The sequence below is a fragment of the Anas platyrhynchos genome, chromosome 1 (genome assembly GCF_047663525.1).
Source record: "Anas platyrhynchos isolate ZD024472 breed Pekin duck chromosome 1, IASCAAS_PekinDuck_T2T, whole genome shotgun sequence".
NCBI classification, from domain to species: Eukaryota; Metazoa; Chordata; class Aves; order Anseriformes; family Anatidae; genus Anas; species Anas platyrhynchos.
This window is the reverse complement of record NC_092587.1, coordinates 182,297,575-182,313,121: the sequence shown is the minus strand read 5'-3', so window position 1 is coordinate 182,313,121 and position 15,547 is coordinate 182,297,575. Positions and strand designations below refer to the sequence as shown.

At 39.1% G+C, this 15,547-nt stretch overlaps 1 protein-coding gene across 7 annotated transcripts in view; it reads right to left on the bottom strand.

Moving 5' to 3' along the window:
• The window catches only part of DCLK1 (doublecortin like kinase 1), a 240,859-nt gene that overhangs the window by 106,271 nt on the left and 119,041 nt on the right, over positions 1-15,547 (bottom strand). For 6 of the 7 annotated variants that reach the window (XM_072032599.1, XM_027470372.3, XM_027470351.3 and 3 more), the window contains exon 4: positions 12,652-12,751. In XM_072032599.1, coding sequence (XP_071888700.1) covers positions 12,652-12,751 — 100 coding nt within the window. Of the gene's footprint in view, positions 1-3,419; positions 4,229-12,651; positions 12,752-15,547 lie in introns of those variants that run through there. The other variant, XM_072032601.1, reaches the window with a different exon arrangement.

Sequence of the window (15,547 nt, the reverse complement as noted above, 5' to 3'; positions counted from 1 at the left end):
AGCTCATACAGAAATCCTTCTTTGTAATGTTAATGCCCCAGTAAGCTGCAGGAACAGTTCAACAACTGCTTTTGTGTCCCTGTTGTCAGACAAGATGTGATTACATAGTTTGAAAGATGGTCATTCTTAAGTCATTTACAAATTACACTTTTCCACTTAATTCGTTTTTTTGCCATTTAAGATACTTAAAATTGAAAATAAGCTCACAAAGGACTGCTAACAAAGCAGTCTGACTCACAAGAGAAATAGGAATTAAAGGGAAAGATTGCAGAACTCCAGAAAAACTTTTACGAACCTAGAGAAAAATGAGGAAAATTGTTTTATCAGTTTAGTAAGCAAAAGTAACCCTAAATTTTGTTTGCCACTGGGACACTATCATTAAAAAAAAACAGGCACTGTACTAACTGAAGACCATTGTTTAATTAATAGCTGTAAAATGACTGTGCTGAAATTCATCAATAATATGAACAAGGATATAGAAATATCAAATTGAAAGTACAGGCATGATTAAGAAGCTATGCCTATTGAATTCCGGTTTATAAATGCAGCTTGAGGAAGTATTTGTTGAGGATGCAACCTGGAAGACAAACTGTTCTGTACAGCCTTCTCTTGTGAGTTATCTTGAGGCCAACACTGGGATTGTCATCACCGTCACTGCAGGTGTTCAAGGCAAGGTTGGACATGGTGCTTAAGGTCATCGTTTGGTGGGTGACACTGGTGGAAGGGGAATGATTGGCCCAGGTGATCTTGAAGGGCTTTTCCAACCTTAATGATTCTACAAAGCCTCTCAGGTCTGGAGCCTCATTTCCGAAGTTTAAGGTTCTCTCCCTGCTGAAGTGGATTCAGAGAGCCAAGCCAAGTTACTATGACAGGAGCCCACCTGGGTGACAAAGTGACATGGGATATGCCCAAGCCAGCAGCGAGGACCTTCCTGAGGTTATGTGGTCTTGCTTACTAGCCCGCAGACACATGCTCTTTCTTGCTTCCTATTCCAGTTTCATGCCTCTTGCATTCCTGCATGAAAAATATCAAAGCACTTGTTTTGGAGGCGAGAAACATGGACTAGTGCCAACGAGAAGCAGACTGTTTTAGCTCAGTAGGAAGTCATTGGTTTTGGTACCCAGGATAGCTCAATCAGTGTGTAGGGTTTTAGGCTAATTATAGATTTGCCCATGGCAAGAATACCAGGTACCCTGGAACTTCGCCAAAAATGATGGATAGTCTGTGCTATCTTTCCATGTACCTACAATATCCACTGTGAAACTACTGGCATGTTTACTCTGCAATTCTTGCGGGTTTTCCTCTTGTTCTTTACTAAACATCATCCATCCACTTAAAATAGTGTGTTAAATCACAGAGAGAAAGAAAAAAAAAAGTGTAGTTTCTTTTCACACCATTTTCTCCATCCTCACTCTGAAAGCTGTATTCAAATCTAGTCCCCAATCCAATCAGACACTTATCTAAATAATGCAATTATTCTAAATCACACCCAGGTAACTTGTCTGATTTTGCTTTTGGTTGTCAGGAACATTTAAGTAGTGTAGATTGCTTGTAATGGGTAGGGAAAAAGAGATGAAACTTTCAAAACATTGTGGAAAATAGAGGAGGAATAAGAACCATATTTTTGTTCCATTTAAACACATGCTGTTATGTAAGTGTCCACTGCAGTAGGTTTGGTTTCAAATAAAGTTAGACAGGCACATACTGTCTCTTTTGCAGCAAATAAACTTCTTTAATATACCTCAAGGAGTTCAGAATATTAGAGACTGACCTTTTTTCTACTTAGTGCCTCAAATCTGCCTGTAATGAGTATTGAAAGTGATTAAGCAATGTTTTTTAAAGGAGAAAACTGTAGATTGATGTTGTCTGAAGGAATAAAAACACCTGGTATTCTAATAGCTATTTAAAAGAGCGGCATTACTTAGCATGCCCTTAAGAAAACAAAAAGCATGTCAACATGTCTATAGTTCTGAAAGTTTTTATCCATTTTTTGTACACACAATACAAATTATTCAGGTGTGAAAGAAGACAAATAGCAAATCAGCTGTTGCCTGAAGTGTCTTCAAATGGACAGAAGAAAAAAAGCAAAATTTGAGATTCAGTTAAATGCCTTACAATGCAGAGCTTGTCAACCGTGTGTTTTCGCAGCCAAAATCCTCGTGTGCAGAACAATTAAGTGCAGCACCCTTTAAAGCAAAACACTTTTAGATACCGACATTAAAAGCCCATTCACACCTGCACACATGTGCCCCGCACATGGAGCTGTGCTGCAGCATGGGCAACAAAAGCCTGGCGGGTGCTCTCTGTGGGCACGTTCCGGTGCCAGCCCACCCACACTTCAGCCTCTTCTACCTTCGGGATGTCACTGCTGTCTTCAGCTACAGTGGACTTACCGCAACATTGCTGTACCCATCATCAGAAAAGCCAGAAATCAGCTTCCTCAGTTAAAAAATACCAAGAACGCCAGAACTGGCTCTAATTTACAAATCCCCAGGCAGCTTTTGCCTCTAATATTAATGGGTTCTCCTTGAACGCTATCTGGTTCCGGCAATTAAATTTTGCTGTAATTATTTAGATAAAACTAAAGTAAACAGGCTGAATCATGCTGGCAATAGGCTGACAGTGGGATATTTGGAAAATGTGGCTTTACTAAGAACATCTGCTAACACCATAACACTTACTAAGGTGTGTAAAGTCCCAGTGTTGTTTTAATCTTCTGAGAAATTTTAAGTAATTGCAGACTGGAAATGCAGTTAGGCTGGAAACAGACCTAGCCTACAAAACCGTCTTTCATTCTGGATATCACAGCATACTTAAGGGAGTGTTCAGAGAATATTCTAAGGTTTATAAATGAGTTTGTTTGTAAAGTTGATGTCCTAGCTGAGAGCACATAGACTCTGCTTTTCTTGGGTATGATAAATCAGATTAGTAAAGAAGTGACAGACAATCTGTAATCTGTGCTGGTACCAGTTTTGTGGAGGGTGAGCATCATTAAGTTCCTGTTATTATCTTGGTTGCACATACAGCATATACAAGCTAAAGTTTTTTTCCTCAACCATGACACACTGCTACCTGCACAACAGATGTGTGCATACTGCACTGTATCATCACTTTAGTTCTTACAGTTCTTTTATGTTTTATCAAATTTGATTTATCAAGGACAAAATCAGCATAATTTTGTCAAACGCTACTACGTGAATATTTTCATCCCTAGCTTTTCGTAGATTTCCTTAACAATGTATTTTCTCCTTTGGATAGACACAAACCTGTCAGGTTTTGGACCTCTGATTTAAAGAAATTCCAAACCTCCAGTATGTTCAGGTACTCAGTATCTTAAGTACAATGGAGTTCACTGATGAATTCTTTTGATTTTTCAAAGTATTCTCTCTTAAAATAAAATAAAAGACTTAATTGCTGAATTGGCTTGATCTTCTTGAAACTTCTATTCAACAACTAAAATCAACATAAGATTACAATATCTAATGCTCTAGGACAGTTTTGTAATATTTTTATTATTAACAGCACTAAATCTAGAACAGCATTATGGTTTATAGGTTCACTAAACACAGCTTTCACAAATGGATAAAATGCTCCCAGTTAGCATTAGCAGAATTTTGTCTCTAATCTGCATACTGGAAGTTTAAAGCATTTCTTAACACATGAGTATTCCTCCCTCTGGTAAAAACTACACAGCTGTCTGTCTGGATCCAGTCTGTAATCCCAGAACACTCCCAGAAGAATCTCCAGAGAACTGTCCTCCTCAAAGGGATTAAAAAAAAAAATCAATCCTGTTTTACTTACGTGGGTTTGTCCTTTTTATTAAATGCTCACATATTAATTTTTTTCTTTTTATTGACAATTTGAGGCATTTTAGTTGATTCCGAAGTTAGGCTCCCTTGTCTTCACTCCCCCATGGTTCCCCAATTTATGGTTTTTAAGCAGAAAGGAAAGCATATGCTGTCTTCCAGCCCTGCAATACAGCAACTGCTACTAAAAAATGTGTCTATTACATTCTCCTATGTCCTGTACATACTGATGTGCACTGGTAAAGCAGACAGAGCAGACAGAGTTACAGAAATATTTTTAATAAAGATCCATCAAATTTGTTCTTTTGGAGGATTTTTTCTTCCTTAACATTGTGTCTTTATCAGAAAGTGCCTGGCTCTTTAAGCTGTCTTCCCCTTTTTGCTCGACAATCTTCTAAGCAGCCGCAAAAAATGTTTCTTTCCTATTTCAGAATAACAGAAAAAAATTAAAATTCACAATTTTTGTCTCTAACCACCCTCTACACAGTAATAATTAGCTATCTTTCAAAGACTTTTCTTGACCCAGGTCCTTCAGTTAAAAGAGATCTCGGGTTAGTTCCCCTCTTGCATTCTAGGTCCCTAGAGGATTTTCTTCCAAAAGAAAAGAAAACATAAGTGTTACAATTCCTTTAGAACATTTTTTTTAAAGAAAAAAAAAAAAAAAAAAGCTCTGAGTGAAGAATAAAAGAATCCAAATCACAGCTCCATGACCTACCACCTACGGGTGTTCAGTTCCCTGGCAACATGAGACTTCCTAATGATTAGTCAGCCTTAGATTACTTTATGCATAAGATTAGCACACAGTCCTCCTGCAGTGAGCTACGCTATGAAAAAAAGTTTAGTCGAAGGTGCCTGTTCACAGGAGCCACCTGAACTGTCAAGGTAGCGCTTGGAATTTTTTACATGGGAAATTTCTGTAGGTTGCATTTCAAAAATAGCAGCACGGAGCCAGTACTTCAACATATATTGTAAGCCATCATTTCAGCAGTGCAGACCAACACCACCATTATACAGAGATCTACTGGATGTGTAAATCCATTTTGTGGGGTTTTGTATTATTTGCATCTGTACACACGGAATAGTATTAAATATGTATGTGTATACAAATAAGAATACCTATCACTGACGTACTGTTTCGAATCTTTCCACTTTGAAATGTTATCCAGGTTGGTTTTCACTCTTTCAGCTTCCATACTGGGGCTTGTGTTTGATTAGACTTTTCAGAAAAGGCCCTTGCTGAATATTAAGGACAAATACGTTTTCCTTACACATCTGCTTTCTAAAATGAACTATAGATTTTGATTTATTGTTCTCTTTTCAAAAGGGTTTGCCAGTATAAAAGAAGCTTTGGACACTTCTGGCCTTAAAAAAACACTTACATACACACTTATTCAAGACATGACAGCACTCCAGGTATAGAGTCAGCATCTAGTATGAGAAGTAGAAAATTACAATGGCCATATTTTAACAACTCGGTCCAATTTTATTAACGATGAGTAGTCTAATCTCAGTACAAAACCTCTTTGTACAACCACTACCACCCAGTAAACAGGCAGCTCTCCAGGGCCCATTCTAATACAGTTTGCAGACAGCACAGTTTGTTCAGGTTCTCAGGCTGAATAATGAAGGACTAATACTGCAGGAACAACTCATCTCGAAGATGTCTCATCCAAACTCGTAATAACTGGAGAAAATGGGACTGTGCTGCTTATACAAAGGATCTCCTGGAACAGGACTACAGGTTACAACTTTTCAGAAACAGATCCAATCCTAACAGTTTCTTGCACTGGAAAGGATCCACAAACTGTGAAAAATACAAACCTACTTGCCAAGATTACCAGTCTTTTATACTCCATTTCACCAAACTGCTTGACAAGATGAGGAAAAGTATATGGTCAAACATGTACAAAAAGTGATCCCTACGAATCTCTAAATTTAAACCTGTTAATGCTCGACACCAAACTCATTAACAGCCTTGGGGGAAGGAACTATTGTATAGAGCTACTTTTTGATGCTTCCATCTTCACTAGAACTAGAAAAGCAAAAGATGAAAAGTCTCTCCTAAGTAGCACTCTCCAATGAAGCTGGCATATTTGGAAGTTCGTGTTTTATGAGGACATGCAGAATGGAACTTTATACAACCTATGGACTATGCTTAAAGGCTAAAATAAAGTTACTTCTGCTTAAAATAAAGTTACATGAAAGAGGAGGTATCAGGCAGTCAAATTAAGAACTCAAATGCCAACAGAATAATATGAAGATCTGTTATGCCTGCCGAATTTCTGTGTTACTCCCCCAGCACAAAGTCTGTTTTTGGAACTGGAAATAAAAATCTGAGTTTCGCTCCTTGCATTTGGATGTACAATAGAAATGTCTATATTTGGGGAAATTAGCTTAAAATCTGTTGTAGGAAAAATCTGTGCTCCTGAACCAATCTGATTAATCTAAATAATCCCCTAAGAAGATTCGGTTCAGGAAATTTCAATGTAAGGAAAAAAAAAAAAAAGAAATAGCAAAAGTATCATGCTATAAAACACCAACAAAAATAAACACATTCTGTCTACTCCGTTATTAACAACACATTAACACCACCCGATACAAGTAAAATCTCCAGTATATTAATATAATAATACTGATCAGTTTTAAAATAGTTTTTGTTTTGTTTTTTAAACAGGCTTAAGTTTCATGTTATAAATTCTCAATCAAAATGCAATTTAACTCCATATTTATCATTGAGAAAATCGTGATATTTTGTGGCCCAAAGTTCTTCAGATTTTTATACCCAAAACAAACTTTGCCTTTGCCAAATGTCAAAGGAAGATGCATACTCAAATCCTTATGCAAATGAAGCAGGAATTTCCACCAGCTCTATTTACTGGATGGCGTTTCATTCGTGCTATTTTTAACAGACATCAGAGAAAGCAAATGCTGCAGAAAACATATTGAGGAACATTTGGTTCAATGAAGAGAGTGAATTAGCCTCAACTGCAGCACTGCTGTTTGGCTAGTTTCAATGAGCTACTGTTTTGTAAGTTTCAAGCGATCCTGATTTTTCCTCATTATATATATAGGCAACTTTTTCACAGCAATAATGCTGAAAAATGACAACTATGCAAATATACATGGATGGTGAGGAGGTAAGGGAAGAGAAGGAACAAAGAGGGACTACAGTGGAAAAATCTGGACTGGAAACACTTATGTAATCTTCTCGAAAGCTCTAACATATCTTTATTCCTGTTTAGCCAGAGGGGAGCAAAGATTCCTGATGTGAATGACCAAACCTTCCCTGCAAGATATGCTTAGGCAAAAAGGTGAGAAGTGTCAAATAAGTAGACCTGTAAGACAGAGTAGTGAATATTCAAAGCAAAGAGCTTGCAGGCAACAGATAAAGAAATGACCCTGCATAATAAAGAAAGAACATATCAATAAAAGAGCTAAGTGTTACAAGAGAAATCCTGAGCAGGAAGCACACAAATAAAACCAACCAAGTCAGCCTTACATGGCCGCATACTTCCATGCAACCAGATCCAAGCCTCGTGCCACCGAAGCTTGCCCAAGAGATGGGTACTTCTAGTGGGGCTGCCCCAGGTAACAAACCTTTTGGGAGCACTCCCTGTCTGCCTGCATGGCCTGGCATCTCTCCACAAACAACTCAGGGACACGCCAGACATTTTCTACCGAGTTTGGCATGGGTAACGGTGCTCTCAGTGACAGGATATCCCTAAAAGTTTTGATAAAACTGTGCAGCTGTCAGTGTGATGGATACATGGGATGCCCCATTAACGTCCTCACAGCAAGAAAGGCAAGAGGATGAAGGCGAGCACCAGGTGGGAAGGAGCTGAGGGCACTGGGCAAGTGTCTAAGAGATGATGACAGGGTAGAGATGAAACTGGAGGTCCTGGAGCAGGAAAATAAAGGAGGCATTGGATGCAAATCCACAGGAAACCGAGCTGCCTTCGTTCTGCCTGCTCTGAATGATTAGTTTAAGTGGTATATATGCCAGAGGACTAGCCCCTTCCTGCCTTTGTTTCTGCCTCATACACAGAATATCCGTCTCTAGCGCCCAGCAGTCGATGACATTTGGAAATATCACAGCATGCTGGAACACTTTATATTTATGCCTCTGTTGAAAGCAAAGTTGTATCTCAAAGTCCCTAGAACCCACCATTATTTTCCAACTGCCAAAGCACGAGTTTTTGATGAGGGCAGAGTAAGTCAGCCAGCATGCTCTCCACTCCTAAGTCTAGCCAAAAGCTGCTAACACATCAGTCTTTGTCCTGTAAATCAGGGTAGACGAGGACTACAACCAATTTCCCCTCTCTCCCTCTTTTAGGAAGGACAGAGTAATCGAGGTTAGAGAAACCTGACAGTTATTAACAGGGATAAACACGATCCTCCTGACCTTAACCGCAGTTACTGAATCAGATGCATGTGCATGCCTCCGTGCGCGCACACGTGTGCGGACACCGCAGGACTCAGATTTTCCTGGCAAGCCGGCTGCTGCTGGCAGGATGATGCAGTACAACTGCTGGCACTGAGATGTCGAGCTGAGGACAAACGCAGGCCAGCGAAGTCAAAGGGAAATTAGGTTTCAACGATTCCAGTCTTAATTTTCCCCTCGAAAAGAGTCGTTCTCATCATTGTTTCCATTAACAGGCACATGTGCTCTTCACAAGTGATCTGAAGCTGTTTCTACATCCAGACATTGTATATTGGTTACGCTCTGCTTGGAGGTAGATACTGGCTTGGGTCAGTCTAAATCGGAGCTTTTTGACATGATGCGCCTGTACGTGATGAATTCTGTCATGTTTAGGAGTTAGACTGTGCGACTCAAACTTGCAGAGCACCCGGCCAACATTAACTAAACATAAAGCAATTTTTTGAAATGTAATTCTGATATTGCCAAAAACTGACTTATTTTACTGTGCTAAGGAAGAAATCTCTGTACAAGCCAAGGAGATGTTCTCATTTAGGGACAATCCCATGAGTTATTCATATTGCCAAGTCCTACTTCGGCACCTAAATAATAGCTGATTGCAAATGCTTTTGTGAGTATGGCCTTTAAATCCTAATCTCTGCCAACATACAGCTGAGGGCTATAGAAAAGCACCCCCTGACTTATTTCCTTCTTTGAAAACTGAGCCACCAGCAGTTAAAGAAAAACTGGGACTTCTGGGCAAGTTTCCAGAAGTGCAAGCTAACAACGCCTGAAGCAGCCACTGCCATATCCTACACTGAGGAATTCTTCGCCTTACAAGCTGGCTGATGTAATGGTATGCTTCATTAATATAATTTTTTGTGTGCTTACACTGCCCACAAAACCTTCCTGTGCAAACAGAATCACCAGTGCTGCCTGATAAACAAGGGGTGTTTACTTTTTAACGTTACGGCAATTCCCAAGTGTTCTCACATCCCATCTGTACTTCTCTTCATGGAAGCGTATGTGGCTATCGTATGTACCCATCAGGTCAGATGTGGAGATGACTGCTAGGAATTATGAGGGGAGTGGCGTCTATTGGTTCTGTATTTCATGCGATAAACAGTGTGGTTAATATGAAAAACAGCTGTACATGAAGGCAGAGAGAAGAAACAGCGATGTATAGTGCCGACTGCTTATTTTGTTCTTTGATGAATCGCTAATTAACTGACTTTTCTTAACTGATTGCCAAGGGGATATGCAATGCCTCTTCCTGAAAGACATAAAACAGAGAAGGGAGATGATACAAAGGAGCACATTCCCTCTTTCAAGGACAGGTTTGAACCTGAAGTCAAAATAATGAAAGGCTGAGCTAATTGCTCAGCTTAAAGAAGAGGGGGCACGTAGCAGTCCACAGATTTTTCTAAGGAAAAAAACAATCATCTGTTTCCCATGTTCACCGTAGATAAGAGAAGTAGCAATGGACTTCATTTAAAGCATGGGAATCTTGGATGAGATGGCTGAAAAAAATCAAGGCGAGTTTACCACTGGAACAGCAATTCTCCGGAGGTTACAGAATCCTCATTATTGGAGGCGTCTAAAGGGCATGTTAGACAAGCACCTCTCAGAAAAGAAACAGGTAAATATTAATCCCAAACTTATACAAGAAGATTGATTCCCTGACTTGCAGACTTTTGTTTTTTGTTTTTTTTTTCCTTAATTTCTGATTCTGGGAGCAAGCTATAGAAGCAAAAACCAGCAAGATGTCCCGAAGTAGTGCAGACTGATGAGTCCTTCGTCACTTTCCTTCCCATTGGGTAGAATTTATCTCATTCTAAAAGTTGGTTACCAACTTTAGAGAAATACAACACAGATAAAAAACAGCCTTCCCAGGCACGTAGATACCATTTACAAAATCAAACCAGGCACTTCTAGAGCATAATTCATCTGAACTGTCTTAAACCTCTACCTTTGACCAAGTCAGTAAAACATCTACCACCTACCCCATCGATAGGTCTAATGTTTTATTTACTGGGAAGGGAACTTATTGGGATGACTCAGCTTCTCTTGATACCTTCCCTTAGCTAAGACAAATCCCAGTGTAGGTGATTGATTTTCCAATTCCAGAAACTTACCTTTTGGTGCTAGTATCAGGAGCTCTGAACCCAGACCATAAAACAAGGGCATTCTTCCTCCCTGAAAAATAATTCCCTCTTTCCCAACAACCCTGAACACCTTGATAATTTAGTCATTTATTTTCTGTCCTTTTCTTTCCCACCTTCAATTTTGGCTTTTCTTTACTCTTTAGGCTGCAGCACCACAACTGTTACTCTCAACATCCAGCTGAAATTGGGAACTGAAGGGATGTAGCGACAGAGACTAGCACAGAGCTGCTTCACGCTGCTTTTCAGGGAAGCGGAGACAGGCTTTCCACGTCTTGCACAGTTGGACAGTACTTACTAATAATTTTAATGTTCTTAGACTAACCGTGAGGAACACACAGACACAACATGAGCACACAATTTTCTTTTCACTTGCCAAGCGAAACAAGCTAAAAGCTCCGTTGTTTTTTTTATAGTCTCTCCAAATCCTGCTCCTATCTCGGAGAGGGCTGAATGGATCCGTACCAATTGATATGTCAGCTAGTAATGGCAAGGAACCTAAACAAATTTTCTGCTTCCAAACTTCCCCAAAAATGGAAGGCAATGATGATGTGAAATTTGCAAAGAAATGAGAAACATAGTCTGGAATATTTTTTTTTCTCTTTCCTAGCTTATTACAAAAGCAAACACCAGAACAGGTCACTGAAGTTGTATTTTCAGCTACACTTTCAGCTACTTTCTTATTTCAACTCTGCATAATATGTATTTAAGCAGAAATGTTCCAGAAGGACAATGCTTACTCAAAGACATGATGATATGTCAAACAAATAAAAGCTAAGCAGAGTTGGGTTATGTCTGGATTTTGACATCACAACTCCAAAGCAGATCTATATACTAGATTTAGACAAATCTTTTATCAGTACTTCTCGAGTCAGCTCCTCAAAAAGTGTGGCAGGATTCAGTGAGCAGACACGGGGCAGCTGCAAGCGTCATCTTTTAGATAAGAGACACAACTGAGCCCAGACTACACGGTCAGCTACCTGCATCTCTGCTCTTGAAAGGCAAGGACTGCAGTGCTGGCCACATTCCCACCTGGGAAACAACCCTGCTGCCCAAGCACGTTCCCCTCACATTTCTAGTTCTTGTCCTGAAGTTGGTTAACATTACTTTTTCCTGTTTGTACATTTCGATTTATAGAAAACCACAGCAATTTCATTATTGCAAAGAGCAAATCTGGTGCACTATTTGGTTTTTATTTCCTTATTATAAGGTCTTCTAGAGAAACATGGAATGTGTTTGCATCTGTCTGTGACCAATAAAAATGCTACTGCCTTTTTCAGTAGCAAAGATACCTGCTTTTTCAGGCCCTTTCAGTACACAACGTAAGTTCTATACTAGCTCACTTCTTCTGCTCCTACACAACTCAATCCAACATTTGTCCAGATGCAGCTAAACCAAGACGCCTTCCACTTCTACACATGATGACTATGAAGTACTTGTTATAAGAAGTAATTGTTACAATTTTTTTTCTGATTCTTCAAGTCAACTTTTCTTTCAGACCTTGAATATTTTCAAAAAAAGATCAGAGGAGTTGATAGCAATGCATTAGAGACACTCTGCACTGTGAAAGAGGAGGGGAGGAATAAAACCTTTGCTGGGTCTTGCTGTGCATAGAAATAATCTCGAGTTAAGTGGTTACTCTGTTTTCAAATGCACAATGTTAATAATTTCTTTTTCTTACTACTACCATTCACAATTTAGGCATATTCTTTATGTCGTTAGCTGCAAAACAAGCATAGTTTCCTTAGAGGATTTTGTACATCAAATAAATTACTTTATTAGTCAGTCTCTGACTAAACAGAACTCCCTGAATTTCCTGATGACTTTGTATTTGCTGCTTGTTTATCGTCCATACAGAGTTGTAATTTCCTGCATCATACTACCTGTGACACATTATCTAAATATCAATTATAAGAACTGTGAGGTTGAGAGATAAGTAGAATAAATTCAAAGACAAAATAAAGACAAAACACTAAGAAAGACCTTGTAAAATAGGAGTTTCACCAAGGAGATTACTATTTCCTATGGCATATAAAATTCAGGCTGAGATGAAGTTTTATGCCGCATGAGCAGATATTTTTCCCTTGGTACCTTTATTACTGCTTTCAGTTACCTCTCATTTTTAGTATCTGGAATTTAAAGAATAAAAACATGTATTCTTTTTCTGAAATTTATTTAGGTGATAGAGTTAGGGCTAAGCCAGCACGATACAGAAAGCTGTCCTTTTTGCGCTGGTTGTAAACATTTTTAAAATACGTTTCCTTACCACTTTCATCCAGCAAGAAGTCATCCTGGTAACGGAACTTTTCCGGTCCACATGCAATAAAAATGTCATCATCGCCAAAGAAATCCTGAAGGCACATCACCTGCAAGCAAAAAGGAAAGGAAGGCATTGTATGAAATACCTCATCATCGGAATTGTAAAAACAATAAATCCCTCCTTGTTTCCATCTGCATGAAAATTCTTCACTTTTAATGGAATCAACAGGGCTTCATCTCCAGATACATTTCAAAGCTGTGCTCTGACCATCTGTTACAAGTGAGAAACACTTTTATGGACACTGCAGGAAAAGAGAGATAAGGCAAAATGCCCTAACTGTCACATTTATTGCACGATGCATCAGTGGGGTATGAGGTAAATGCCTTTTGTTTACGCACAGGGTACCATTCAGCTGTTAGTGGATAATTAATTTGCTTCTGAGCCCACACTTCTACTCTTTGACAGCCATGAAATTAGGTAACAGTTTCGTATGCAGAATTAAATGTAGTTATTTCAGCAAAATCTTCCTGACCAGGAATGAAACTCCTATGGGTGAACTGAGTCTCCATCATACATTCCTCATCTCTGCCAGCAGAGTCCCTGTAAAACCTCTTCATAGGCACCAATCTGAATAATCAGATGAGCTGGGAATTCTTCTCGTACAGAATAAAAGGATAACTAACCTCTATCAACTCCCAGATGCAAGCAGCAGGATTAGGTTGGTGCAGTTTTATGACCATACTTGAGATATCGTTATAACAACTTTTAATTTGCAAGGCGCTACTTAAAAAGTTTAATATTTCTTTACTGATGTTCTTAAAAGAACAATCAGTAATGTTCTCCAAACCTGCCTTTGGACTTACCAAATATCAAAAACAAATTAAATATCTGACCATTTAAAAAAAAAAAAAAAAAAAAGAAAGAAAAAGAAAGATACTTTGTGAGCAGCATTATATACTCTGTCCTTGTTTCACATTTATAAGAAAATTTTAGTGGGTTATGTTTGCTTATTTTTATATAATGCCTTGCAATTAAATAGCACATTAATGTTTGAACAGGTAATATTTCACGGTTTCACACCAACTGAATTCAGACAGGAAAGTTACACATAAAGCATTTATAAAAATTGACAAAAGAGTTGAAAACAGTCCAATTGAAGGAGAGCACCCCCCTCATGAAAAGCAGGGAAAAAGTCAGCATTTTAAAGCCTATGAACAGAGAAGTGCAAGATTTAGCTAGTGAGGCTAGCCAGGGTCCTGCAGACCTCAGCATAAAAGCAAACACACACCACCAGCTGCCCCAACCTGCAGCGATCGGCATCGATGGGGTCTGAAACTCCTCTTGTGCTTTCCAAAAGCACAGCAGAAGGCTTCGGCACCTACAGCAGTTGTGAGGCTCTGTGCTCGAAAAGTCTCCAGGAAGAAAAACAGTGCTCCACGTCGTGACTGGCTTGCAAAGTATAATTTGTCATTAAAACTATGTTAAAGGTGGAGGAATAGCAGCTGAAAAATGAGGAAATCAAGTGAAGAACTAGCTGAAGTAAATACAGGGTACTCTCAAAAGACAAAGGTACTCTCGAAATTGCTCTGTCCTGGAGCAATGCACATAATTTTCGATTCAGGTCTACCACAGCCCCGTTCCTATCAACATCCTCATATTAACAACACCACACAGCACCTGAGCACCAACATCAAATATGTAAATATTTCATGCAGCTTTTTTCCGTGTTCCTACTCAGTTTATGTTCTATTAGTGTATCAGCCTCAGCAACCTTTTTATAAACTCACTGAGTTTCCATCTTTTTTTTTGTCCACAAGACATATCCTGCCTATCTTCCCACCCCATCCACCCACCAAGCTTCAAACATCTCTTTCCCTTCAGTCAAGTTCCTCTGAAATTGCCACCTCTCCCACATCGTGCACAAACCCACTAATTTTCAGGATGGCATTAAAAAAAATCCTGTGATTTCCTGTGTGCATCCCAAGTTTGACACAATTCTGGGGAGCAATGACCTTCAACATTTACCACCAAGCAGAGCATCAGAACCAAACAAATGCCCAGCGACCCTATGCACAAAGTTGAGCTGTTTTAACAACGTGCATGAATTAAAATTAAATTCCTATTTGAATAAAAAAATTGTACGGGTTTTATAAAACTACAACAAAACAACAACAAAAAATTTGGCTCTGGGTAGTTACAAGGGTTTCACTCAAGCCAAAACAAGACATTAAAATGGCCATAGTGAGACCTATGCAGGTTCAACCAAGCCAAAATTTAAAGCATCTAAGGTTAAGTGCATGCAATTTAGATGTAAATAAGAAAATAAAAGAATATTTTGTACTTAAATATACTTGTTTTATTTCATCAAACTTTATTTTTTCAATCATTTTTCTTGCCTCCCAAGATTTTAATAATTTGTGAATGACAATTCTAGCACCTATAAAGTTTACAGCAAGACTCTTCAGAAGTATCTTCTCTTCCAGCTCCGGTACCTTTATTTTATTTTATTTTTGATTTTATACTATTTAATTTAAGCCTTGCCACTTCCTTCATTGTCTACTTCCTCCTCTGTAGCCTTTTCCATCCTTTGTGTCTCAACGTCCAAGGCCTGCTCAGCTCCCCAGCTCCAGTCCCTCGCGGGTTACATTGCAGGGTTTTTCCAGAAGGCATCGAACAAACACACAGCACCCGCTTTCAGGCCTTTTCACAAGAAATCTGCAAGCACTTTCTACTCACACTCAGTCATCAGCTAAGCAGCAGGACCTGCTTTTTATTACCCGTTTTCACTTCTGGAGAAAACAGCTCCTCAAAAGTTACGGTTTAGGAGATCAAGGATCTGCATCACCTGTTTTGAACTGTGACAGTGCTCAAGAGGTCAGTGTGCTCTGTTGCACGTAGCCAG